Here is a 13,172-nt window from a genome sequence, read left to right on the forward strand (position 1 = left end):
AAGGCTCAAGATGAAACAGCTGTCTTTTTAAATTCCTGCAGTATCCATGCCTTGTGTATCATACACTCGACAGTGGTACCTTTTCAGAACGCTGGAAGAAACTTCATGACAAGAGCATCAGACATCTTTATTATTACTTTTACATTTAGAGTCGTAAAATTAAGCTTTATTTATGTATTATTAGTATACCAGTAGAGCCGTCAATCAGATATCTGGAAGGCTGTAACTCCAGGTACTGTTTTCACAAGTTATTGAACGTGTCAGCATCACCGCTCCATAGAATGAACTCACTCAGCTTCATAGAGTCCAATGAAAGCTGCTGAATAATGTTCCCTTGTTAACATATTGAATTCCACATCAATGCTTTGGAGTTTTCCAGATACTTAACGAAAAACTGCCGGATAATGTGACATTTCGAAATTTCACATGAAATACTCGCTGGACTACTGTTGTGGCTTCTGGTAGACACTGTTTTTTTGTGATTATCATTTTGTAGTTACTTTTAATTACATGACGTTAAATAAAATAGTGAAGTTATGTTCAATTATATATAAATGTTATAGATTTTTTTTTTAAATTATGTCTCAATACTAAAATTCTAGGTGATGCAAGAGACAAGAGGTAATTTGAAATGCCTCCCTATCCCCCCCCCCCAGTGTCAGCAGCAGCAGATGGTTTTTAAACCAGCCTGTATAATAAATATATACTGAGCATCAAAAGTAAAGTGTCACTTATATTTTGATAAAATTCACTAGCTGCGATTGAAAAATGACGAGCTCTGTTTCGGAAGAGGCGCAGTGACTTTTTATTTTGCTGATTATCAATGGACATCACAAAGATGCTGCAGAATGATCTGTCCATCTCGGGCAGGGGTTGTGACTCTTGGTCTCTTCCCGGTTCTGTCATTGACAGAGTGGGTCTGGTTATACCGTCTCGCCAGGTTTTAAATCGCTGGCTGTGAGCGCCCAAGACTGTGAGCCACAGTGCGGTGCCCCAGTCCAGCCTCCAACATGCCGATCGCACGAAGGCGCTGCTCTCTTGATAGGCGACCTAATTCAAGCATTCAAAATTCTAAAAGGTATTGACAGTGTCGACCCAAGGGACTTTTTCAGCCTAAAAAAAGAAACAAGGACCAGGGGTCACAAATGGAGTTTAGACAAAGGGGCATTCAGAACAGAAAATAGGAGGCACTTTTTTACACAGAGAATTGTGAGGGTCTGGAATCAACTCCCCAGTAATGTTGTTGAAGCTGACAACCTGGGATCCTTCAATAAGCTGCTTGATGAGATTTTGGGATCAATAAGCTACTAACAACCAAAGGAGCAAGATGGGCCGAATGGCCTCCTCTCGTTTGTAAACTTTCTTATGTTCTTATGTGGCATATTGTGTTTTTTGTTCTGTGATTTTCTTTATTGCTTTTATTCAAGCTTGCAATTCAGCAGCTGAAATTACTCCGTATCCAGCGTCCAATCAACTGTCTCACTAATTAGGTGATTAAGAGCTTCAGTCACTCCAGCGTGTCGTGGGCAAGGATGAACGATCGAGTGATTAAAAAGAGAAACATTCATCAATGTCCACCATTTATATACCTGATATATATATAGAGAGAGAGAGAGAGTCTGTGTTTATGAACATAATTTAGATATTTTATTTAACATCATGCAATCAAAGAAACTACAAAATCACATCACAAGTCTTATGGAAGCACAGTAGCCGACTGGTACAGTAGTATTTCATGTGAGATTTCCAAATGTCGTATTTTCCAAAGCAAAATATTTACCATAGCTGTAAATGGGGGGGGGTTTAAACATGTTAAATCAGCAAACACATTGGTAATCAGGGACTCGTGTTTTATTTTTTGTATTTTAATTTCATTGGTTTTGTCCATTTTCTAAATTATCTTGTCTTTTGTACTCCTTTCCAACTGCACAAGAAAGTTCTCTTTGTAAATAATAATATTAATAATATTAATAATTCTGGTAATAATGCATTCACTACAGATACTATAATTAGAACTATTCACAGGGAAAATGGGTTTGTGAGCATTGTAATGTCTGGAATAACAAAGTCTGCATCCACAGAAATGAAATGTCATTACAAAAAAATAAAGGTTTTAACTTTTTCAATTTTGTTAATGTTTTATTTTTTCCTTCCCTCCTTTTATAGCTGATTGTTAGCGAGTCATACTGCAGTAGGTAGGAGCAGCGTACGGAACCCCTGACCTCTGTCATGGCAACTCTGGGATGGCAATAAGACTCCTGATGCACAGCAGTGTCACCCAGTCCAGGTTTTACTACCAGCTCGATGAACCCCAGTGTGTCTAGGTAACAAGCTCAGGTGTGTCTGATTATTAAACTCCCAGTGCAACCATGACTGGATCAGCCCCTTCAAAAGGGACCAGTGATAATGCTGCTGCTAGTAGTAACAGTGAAGGGAACTGGATTTGAAAGCCTGGGTTGGCATTTCATTCAAAGTGGAGGGGTAAGGGGACAGCGTCTCCCACACAGCAAAACAGACACAGCCCTGTGACACATTCACCTGAACGCTTTATTTGAATCTCTGAGTGAGCAAACGTGTTTCCAAGTTGAAAGAGACATGGAGGGGGGAGTTTGTTTTCCCAGCTAGTCTCCGTTTCCTGCAAGACCAAATAAATAACGGTTACTGGAGTTATTTATACACTTGTGTTGAGTTCCTATATATAGATAGATGGATAGATAGATAGACACACACACACACTATATATAGTTTTAGCTCAAAAGAGGCGACTTCTCTCAGCGTTTCGGTCTGTTTAACACTGTCACAGGGAAAGCGTGTTTGAAAACAGATGAGATACTTGAGGGCTTTTGATGGTGTGGTGGAAACTGGACTCGCTTATTTGTATTGAAATCTATCAGTGTGTCTGTGATGTCATTTACTGCATGGCTAACGATGTAACCCTCTGCTGTTCTATTGAAAAATCTCCAGACATTGTGGAATTGAGTCTACTTATCCATATAATGACCCCCAGTGCTTGACTCTACCGTGATGGCTGTACTATAATGACTCCGAGTGCTTGACTCTACCATGATGGCTGTACTATAATGACTCCCAGTGCTTGACTCTACCATGATGTCTAATATAATGACTCCCAGTGCTTGACTCTACCATGATGTCTAATATAATGACTCCCAGTTCTTGACTCTACCATGATGGCTGTAATATAATGACTCCCAGTGCTTGACTCTACCATGATGGCTGTAATATAATGACTCCCAGTGCTTGACTCTACCATGATGGCTGTACTATAATGACTCCCAGTGCTTGACTCTACCATGATGTCTAATATAGTGACCCCTGGTGCTTGACTCTACCATGATGTCTGTAATATAATGACCTCCCCAGTGCTTGACTCTACAGTACAGTAAGAGCTGCAGGTGAGCGAGACTCAGTCAACAAGCGAAAGTGCACCACACTTGGAGAATGCTCGTTTAGCTTCATGGCCCCGACTCTCTGGAACTCTCTCCCAGCTTTGATGCGTGACGCTCCCACCGTCGCTCGCTTCAAATCCACTCTCCAGACCCGCCTGTTCTCTCTTGCTGTCCGTGCTCTTTAAGCCTGATATCTGCTACCAACTATTGTATTATGCTGCTATCATGTATTCTGCTCTTTCCACTGTATTTAATGCACTATTTCATGTATTATGCTGCTATCATGTGTTCTGCTCTTTCCACTGTATTTAATGTATTATGCATTGTGTGTTTTTTACTGTATATAATGTATTCTGCATTTCTCTGTATTTGAAGTATTATGGATTTTCTTGTTGTTACTGCATCTTGTAAAGAGCTTTGTGATGGTGCTCCACTATGAAAGGCACTGTATAAAATATAGATTGATTGATTGAACACTCACCAGCGGGGAATCCTTCAAAGAGTTCCTCCAGCCTGCTGCGCAGAATTCCTGCTCTGGATTGTTGACACCTGAGTCCTCTCTGCACGTCCGGGTTGGGATCCTGACAAAATTCAAACAGTGAGATGCAAAAACAATGGGGAGGCCATCCATCCATTATCACTTCATCCTTTACAGGGTCATGGTGAGCTGGAGCCTAACCCTGTAGACACAGGACACCACACACACAGGGCAATTTAGAGTGACCAATCAACCTGAACAGCATGTCTTTGCACTGTGGGAGGAAACCCATGCAGACACAGGGAGAACATGCAAACTCCACACAGACAGACCCCTAGACTGGAATTGAACCCAGGTGAAATTCAAAAATGTGTTATTTCACCACACTGTGAGGCAGCAGTGCGTGCCACTGTGCCATCCATGGGGAGGCCAGTGATAATCAAGGTACAGACCTGCTTAATGAAAAAGCCACCGGTGGATATCTCCGGTACTGCATCCAGGACAGAGTCAGTGTTTCGTTTGGGGTTGGGCTTCTAAGAAAAACAATGAGGAAAATCTTAATCAGATTAATTAACCCAGTGCAGAACTGCAGAGCTATGAAGTTTACACACGCAAGCAAACGAAGCAAAAAGCACGCCAAAGTAACAGCACTGTGTAACCCTCTCTCTGTGACCGAGACCATTAGAGATAATCGGACACCCGCACATAGGAAAGGGCTGGCCACTTTATAGGGAACCCCCCCACCCCCTGGCCACTTTATAAGGAACCCCCCGTTCAGACAGGTGTTACCTTTTTAGGTGCCTCAGGTTTGTTTTTCAACGGGGGGTGAAAGGTCACGCCAGCCTCGATATGGCCAGCCAATAGGAGCAGGAATGTGGTGGCGACACCCATCAGAAGAGCCACCTTCAGATTCATGGTTTAGCCAGAGCTGCACAAGGATTTCAAAATGGAATTATACATATTAATTATCTAGCATAGGGAAGCATTGTGAAGCACAGAGAGGTCTGGTAAAGCATAGGGAAGCATTGTAAAGCACAGAGAGGTCTCGTAAAGCATAGGGAAGCAATGTAAAGCACAGAGAGGTCTGGTAAAGCATAGGGAAGCATTGTAAAGCACAGAGAGGTCTGGTAAAGCATAGGGAAGCACTGTAAAGCACAGAGAGGTACAGGAAAGCATATTAAAAAACAAACCAGAGTAAACTAATCCTTAAGCTAGCCTTACTTTGGAAGTAACCAAGCCTCAGCAACATTGCAATAATAATAATAATAATAATAATAATAATAATAATAATAACAGAAGTTGTTTCTTACTTGGAAGTCTGTAGAGGACCGGTGGGTCTTTCAGCATCAATTCCCTCCACAGTAGAACTGTTTTCCTTCAAATGCTGGAGTCTGCTGTGCTTTTATACAGGTTGTGTGTATGTGTGTGTGTGCGTGTGTGTGCGTGTGTTTTGACCATCGCAGACACAAAACCGTGTTTACACAGCTGGCTGGAATTTCACATTCTAAACATTCAATATTATTTAACATTCCTCCTCTGCTTAGCTGCTAATGATAAAGTGCGACCCCGCGCTTCTGTAGCCCAGAGATTCGGATTGGAATTTCACATAGAAAACCAAATAAAGATAAAACACACACACGCACACACTGACACACACAAACACTGACACGCACACTGACACACGCACACGCACACGCACACACACACACACGTTTGTTCAGAAATAGGCAGTGGTTGCCCACCCCGGTCCTGGGGACCCCCTGTGGCTGCTGGTTTTCAATCCCACCGAGATCTCAATTACTTAACTAAACTCTTAACTGAAGTGAGTGAGTGAGTAGTTTTTCGAGATTTACGATTATACTCTAAATACAGTATAATCATAAATCTCGAAAAAACTACTCTTCTAAATCTTTTGTAGTCATTTTTGTATTTCTTTAGTATAAATACATGTTAATTTGAATTCATATTTTGGTTTTTCATGACTTTATGTGAACGAAAAGACACACATTTGCCCGTTTTCCTATTGGAAATAGTGATATTTTGAAATATCACTGTCCTGGTCACAAAAGCAAAGTTTGTGGGGAATAATAGCCATTTTCTATACTTTTGAGGCATAAGCAATTAGGAAATAACACTTACTACCCAGGAACAAAAAATAAATAAAAAATGTGTTACAATTATCACAGTGTTTTTGCCAGACTGGAATTCTTTTGTTCAGTTCCTAGAAAACAAAGTGAGTAGAGCAGTGACAGCGAGGCCGCGCTATCGCAGGAAGCGCTGATAAGAAGATTCCTGTGGGGCCGCGATCCTGTTTTGTTGACAGGTGAGTTTCCAGTTTTTGAAGAAATCAAAGGGAAAGCAAAAAAAAAAAGGAAAACTATTTTTTTTTTTTTTTACATTGCTAAATATTTGTGGAACTCGGACAGGCACCTCATGACGTGAAAAAAGAAAAAGCAGCCAACACTATTCTAGTGACTCTGGATCAAGTTTCGGTTTGTTTTGCTGGCAATATACTACTGTGCTCTAGATGGCACTGACACTTAGAAGATGATCTGTGTAAGAAATAATCTGCGTTGTCCATTTAAAAAAAAATTAAATTTTATATATATATATATATATATATATATATATATATATATATATATATATATATATATATATCCAAATTGAAATTATTACAGAATGAACTGATGCAGGTTTATATTGGAATGAAAACAAGACTAGTAATAAACAAACAGAAAAAAAATATTTATACATTTTCAAAAACCTTTTTTAATTAAGTTTTAAATTTTGTATTTTTATTATTATGAAAAAAAACCCCAAAGAACAAAAAAAAAAAAAAAAAAGCACTTGCTCGTTTTAGATGACTAGAAGGAAATGTCTAACTTGTATTGATTCAACCCCGTGACTTTAATAAGCACGGTCTCACGTTTTATTTTTGAATATATTTTAATTTATAATTTTTATTAAATATCTAGTGGCGTAAAAGCTTTTTGTAAACACCGTCTTTGACAGCCAAACTCCAACAAAAACGACCGTCTACAACAAATGTCTGAAAGGCAGGCAACAATACAAGTTCAAAACACATAAACCGCCAACTACTTTGTATTTTAAATGATTTAAAAATAAAAACACACACACACATATCTATCTATAGCTATATATATAAGTAGGGAGAGAGCTGACTCAACCCTCCCCCCGTCCGATCTACCAGCGTTATGAGAGATGAGAAACAGCGAGAGCGAGGCAGAGAGCCGGCGGCACGACTCTGATTGGTCGGCGCTCTCGCAGGATGGCTGTTGGGCTGCCAGCTGGTGGCTCGCACGTGGAGTCGCGCTCTTGTGGAGCTGCTTTGCAAGCACCGCGCGACATGGACGGGGTGATCGCAGCAGCGGGTGTGTCGCGCACACGCAAGCACTCGTTACACTGGAGATGGTTCCTCCAGGATCGCAAATTGCAGGGAGGGATTCAGGCACGGAAAGTTTTGTAGCGCTTGCAGAAATGAAGGCTGACGCGGAGCACAGCCTGAGGTAGGTGAATGAATCCGCGTTTTAGTTCTGTCTATGGAATTCAAAATGCTGCCTTTGCTGCATAAAGGTGTTTGTTATCAGCTGAAGGTTGTTGGACGCTTGTTTACGAGTTTTCCAGGACAACATAGCAGACTTTATTTCGCAGTCCGCTTACTGTCTGTAGACTAACTGAAAAATGACTTCAAATCGAAACGTTTTGGGACTGAATTGGAAGATTAATTGAGTATTTCTGTATATTCCCGTGCAGTCAGCAGAGACACCCTGGCGTACTTGGTAAGAGTTTCTAAGCAGGGTTCTGTTTAAATGTCATTGAAAAAGCAGCTGCCTGTACGAACATGGCAATGCTGTGTGAACGCTGCTGCCTGTATGAACATGGCAATGCTGTGTGAACGCTGCTGCCTGTATGAACATGGCAATGCTGTGTGAACGCTGCTGACTGAACGAACATGGCAATGCTGTGTGAACGCTGCTGCCTGTACGAACATGGCAATGCTGTGTGAACGCTGCTGCCTGTATGAACATGGCAATGCTGTGTGAACGCTGCTGACTGAACGAACATGGCAATGCTGTGTGAACGCTGCTGCCTGTACGAACATGGCAATGCTGTGTGAACGCTGCTGCCTGTATGAACATGGCAATGCTGTGTGAACGCTGCTGCCTGTACGAACATGGCAATGCTGTGTGAACGCTGCTGCCTGTACGAACATGGCAATGCTGTGTGAACGCTGCTGCCTGTACGAACATGGCAATGCTGTGTGAACGCTGCTGCCTGTACGAACATGGCAATGCTGTGTGAACGCTGCTGCCTGTACGAACATGGCAATGCTGTGTGAACGCTGCTGCCTGTACGAACATGGCAATGCTGTGTGAACGCTGCTGCCTGTACGAACATGGCAATGCTGTGTGAACGCTGCTGCCTGTACGAACATGGCAATGCTGTGTGAACGCTGCTGCCTGTACGAACATGGCAATGCTGTGTGAACGCTGCTGCCTGTACGAACATGGCAATGCTGTGTGAACGCTGCTGCCTGTACGAACATGGCAATGCTGTGTGAACGCTGCTGCCTGTACGAACATGGCAATGCTGTGTGAACGCTGCTGCCTGTACGAACATGGCAATGCTGTGTGAACGCTGCTGCCTGTACGAACATGGCAATGCTGTGTGAACGCTGCTGCCTGTACGAACATGGCAATGCTGTGTGAACGCTGCTGCCTGTACGAACATGGCAATGCTGTGTGAACGCTGCTGCCTGTACGAACATGGCAATGCTGTGTGAACGCTGCTGCCTGTACGAACATGGCAATGCTGTGTGAACGCTGCTGCCTGTACGAACATGGCAATGCTGTGTGAACGCTGCTGCCTGTACGAACATGGCAATGCTGTGTGAACGCTGCTGCCTGTACGAACATGGCAATGCTGTGTGAACGCTGCTGCCTGTACGAACATGGCAATGCTGTGTGAACGCTGCTGCCTGTACGAACATGGCAATGCTGTGTGAACGCTGCTGCCTGTACGAACATGGCAATGCTGTGTGAACGCTGCTGCCTGTACGAACATGGCAATGCTGTGTGAACGCTGCTGCCTGTACGAACATGGCAATGCTGTGTGAACGCTGCTGCCTGTACGAACATGGCAATGCTGTGTGAACGCTGCTGCCTGTACGAACATGGCAATGCTGTGTGAACGCTGCTGCCTGTACGAACATGGCAATGCTGTGTGAACGCTGCTGCCTGTACGAACATGGCAATGCTGTGTGAACGCTGCTGCCTGTACGAACATGGCAATGCTGTGTGAACGCTGCTGCCTGTACGAACATGGCAATGCTGTGTGAACGCTGCTGCCTGTACGAACATGGCAATGCTGTGTGAACGCTGCTGCCTGTACGAACATGGCAATGCTGTGTGAACGCTGCTGCCTGTACGAACATGGCAATGCTGTGTGAACGCTGCTGCCTGTACGAACATGGCAATGCTGTGTGAACGCTGCTGCCTGTACGAACATGGCAATGCTGTGTGAACGCTGCTGCCTGTACGAACATGGCAATGCTGTGTGAACGCTGCTGCCTGTACGAACATGGCAATGCTGTGTGAACGCTGCTGCCTGTATGAACATGGCAATGCTGTGTGAACGCTGCTGCCTGCAAAGTCTCATTCTATCCACAACAGGGCGCGCTTTGACTGCGGCTGTGAATTACAATTAAATTCTTAAGGGTACTTTTACCTGAACAGCGACCTAGATATTGATTATTATTATTATTATTATTATTATTATTATTATTATTATTATTATTATAATAATAATAATAATAATAATAATAATAATAATAAACGATAGGGCCATGTTTTCTATGTGTTACAAACCAACAACAACACAAAACCAATCACTGCTTAAAACCTTGTTAAATTTGTATTTTATTGTATATTTTTTTGTACATACAATTGTCTTTCTCTTCAAAAAGGAGAACATTTCAGGTTAACGTTCTACCTCCTCAATAACATAATTAGGTTCTTTGTTATTACACCGTGTAACAATTTTTATTTTATTTTTTTGTTCCTGGGTAGTAAGTGTTATTTCCTAATTGCTTATGCCTCAAAAGTGTAGAAAATTCCTATTATTCTCCACAAACTTTGCTTTTGTGACCAGGACAGTGATATTTCAAAATATCACTATTTCCAATGGGAAAACGGGCACATGTGTGTCTTTTCGTTCACATAAAGTCAGAAAAAAACAACATATGAATCCAAATTAACATGTATTTATACTAAAGTAATACAAAAATGACTACAAAAGATTTAGAAGTGAGTAGTTTTTCGAGATTTAGGATTATACTGTATTTACAGTATAATCGTAAATCTCAAAACTACACACTTCTAAATCTTTTGTAGTCATTTTTGTATTACTTTGAACGAAAAGACACACATTTGCCCGTTTTCCCATTGGAAATAGTGATATTTTGAAATATCAGTTTCCTGGTCACAAAATCAAAGTTTGTGGGGAATAATAGCCATTTTCTATACTTTTGAGGCATAGCAATTAGGAAATAACACTTACTACCCAGGAACAAAAATTGTGTTACATAGTGTTATTTAAAGGGGAGACAGGCTATCTGTTCAGGGGTATTACAGCATGTTATTTATTTAGCAGAAATGCCGTTTATTCTGAGCGCCCTTGCTTCTCTCGCCCCGTCAAGCGCCACAAAAAAAGAAAACTAAAATGAAATTGCAAAACGTCACACACTTTGGAGCAGAAATGTCCGCTCAGGTGGCGGAAGATCCACAACTGCTCGGCCAGACGGTGATCCAGCAACTTTAAAACCACGAAACCCACGCAGGACAGAACCGCCCCAGCCAAACACGCCAGGGACTGGCTGTCTCCGAACCGCCGCTGGATTCTGAGCCCCTGGGTCACGGCCAAGGCGACGTGACAGCCCAGTGCCAACTCGAACCCGAGGTCGTGGGACAGTGCCAGCCCGTAACTGCAGAGAGAGGCGGCTTCCACGACCAGGACGTGACGGGGGCTCCACCCGCCGGCGATGTAGTGGCACCAAATCGGAACCCAAGCGAAAATCGGCAGCGTGAACCACTGATCCAGCACGGCCAGCCGGCGAGCCTGCGTGGCAATGCGAAGCCACTGTATGGGACCGTAAACCAAAGCCATCAGTGCGAAAACGTCTTTGAAATAGGCTCCTCTTCCCGCATTCTCTGTGCCTCTGCGCAGCCAGTAAACCCCCAGCAGCACATAGCCCAGATTGACCAGGGAATTGAAGGGCATAGCGAGACACGCAGGGAGCAGGCTCACCGGCCTCTCCGCGTAATGTTCGTATCCGAGATCCACCAGCACGCTGTCAAAAAACCCGCTCGTCGCTATTGCAACGCAGAGGCTGCAGGACAACGCGACGTGCAACAGCGCGGTCTTCATTGCGATCACTGCGACAGTCCCGACATACAATGTAATTTTTGAGTTCGTTATTTGTATTTGTATTTTATTTTTTTGCAGACACCAACTACAAAAACAAACTCCCCTTTGTTGTTGAACTCCAACCAATTAAAAAAAAAACAACACAAGCGTCTTCGTGGGTTAGCGTGTCCCCGCCCCGATAGGCGGGGCTTGGATTGGGATAGGAGCTGCGATTGGCTGACTGTGGGAGGGGGGGTTGGGTTCCAGGACACGCCCCCTCTCCCTGCCCCTCACAAAATGAAAAAACAAACACAGGCCTGATAAAATGAGTAATACAATGAATAATACAATGAATCGTAAAATGAATAATAAAATGCTGATTTTGCGTTGAAAAACAAATTCGTGTGTTTGAAAAGCGGAACATACAGAGAATTGAAAGAAAAAAATGGGCTAATTTTTATAAGAGAGATACTTATAGGCTGTGCTTGTTTAGGATTCATCAAGCACTGAAGAAATTAATCACAACATGAATAATTCATTTAACTGAGCGTTTGCCTAAAAAGCTTAAAACGAATGAGATGATGGAACTTCATAACATTGATAAATTCATCTGGGTAATCTTGATAAATATATATATATATATATATTATATCTATATATATATATATATATATACAATATAAACAACAAAAAGTTTAGCTAATCGTTGCTACACCCTGGGGTCCAGGGGAAAATAAATGTGATTTACCGGTACCATGATTGCGGTTATAACAATCTGTTTTAATAATATGTAATAACTAAATACCCCCCCCCTTTTTATATTATTTGTTGGCAGCTCAGCTCTTAGTGATTTTGTTCCACTTAGACAACTGCGGCCAGAAACATCCCGACGCTGCATTTATTATTATTATTATTCTCGCACTGCTTTGAGAATAAATAACATTAATTAAAACACACAACAGTGGATAAAGCCCCGCGCTCTCCTCCTGCCCCGCCGTAGCGGCGCCATTTCCCCCGTCACTAGAAACGAGGGCAGAGGCGGGCTTGGGACGAAGACAGCGGCTTCCAGAGAGGCGTGAAACTACTTCCCAAAGCAAAAAAAACACCACAAAACACGGGAAATAAAACATTCCGACACCTAATTATAATTATATTTATATTTGTATTGATTATCTGGCGAGGCGCGCCTTCCTCCCCATCGCCGTGTTTACTAAATCGACCGTCGCCATCTTGGTTGAGGGCGGGCGGCGCTTTAAGCCGGCTGATAAAAAAATATATATCATTAATCACTTAATAATAATAATAATAATAGTCACCCCTTCAAAGATGTGAAGTGTAAAAATACCCGCGGGGGAAACGGTTGTAGACCCAAACAGGAAAAACGGGTTGTTATAAAACGATTTGGTGGGTGAACTGTTGTTATATAAAACCGCGTCCTGCGATGTTTATTGGTGGGTTGGGGGGGGGCTTGGACGGAGCGAATTTAAACGGTTTATATAAAACGCGTCCTGCTGTTTATTTATTTTTTTTAACGGTTTATATAAAACCGCGTCCAGCTGTTTATTGGGTTTGTTTTTTAAACGGTTTTTATAAACCGTGTCCCGCTGTTTATTGGGTTTGTTTTTTAAATTGTTTTAAACTCCGCCCGCCCGCCCGCCATTTCTGTTGAGGGCTTGGAGAGCGGGCTTGTTGTTTGGTTGTCAGGAAGATGGCGGCTCCCAGAGAGTCATGAATGAAGTCGCTTTCGCCGCAAACCTGCAAACCGAGTCCCCTGCTACGAAGCGGCCGCCTTCCAATCTCCTGCGAAAAACAAACAAAACTCAAGGCTTAAAAACTCGAGAGTAAGTTCTCCGCGTATT

General features: G+C 42.6%; 1 protein-coding gene across 1 annotated transcript; it reads right to left on the minus strand.

Moving 5' to 3' along the window:
* Positions 1 to 10,431: 10,431 nt before the first annotated feature.
* tmem187 (transmembrane protein 187) lies at positions 10,432 to 11,508 on the minus strand. The gene has a single exon (XM_041272786.1). It carries the CDS (start codon positions 11,332 to 11,334, stop codon positions 10,570 to 10,572), a length of 765 nt encoding a protein of 254 aa, XP_041128720.1. The 5' UTR covers positions 11,335 to 11,508; the 3' UTR covers positions 10,432 to 10,569.
* Positions 11,509 to 13,172: the final 1,664 nt, after the last annotated feature.

The sequence above is a fragment of the Polyodon spathula genome, chromosome 16, assembly GCF_017654505.1.
Source record: "Polyodon spathula isolate WHYD16114869_AA chromosome 16, ASM1765450v1, whole genome shotgun sequence".
Lineage (NCBI taxonomy): Eukaryota > Metazoa > Chordata > Actinopteri > Acipenseriformes > Polyodontidae > Polyodon > Polyodon spathula.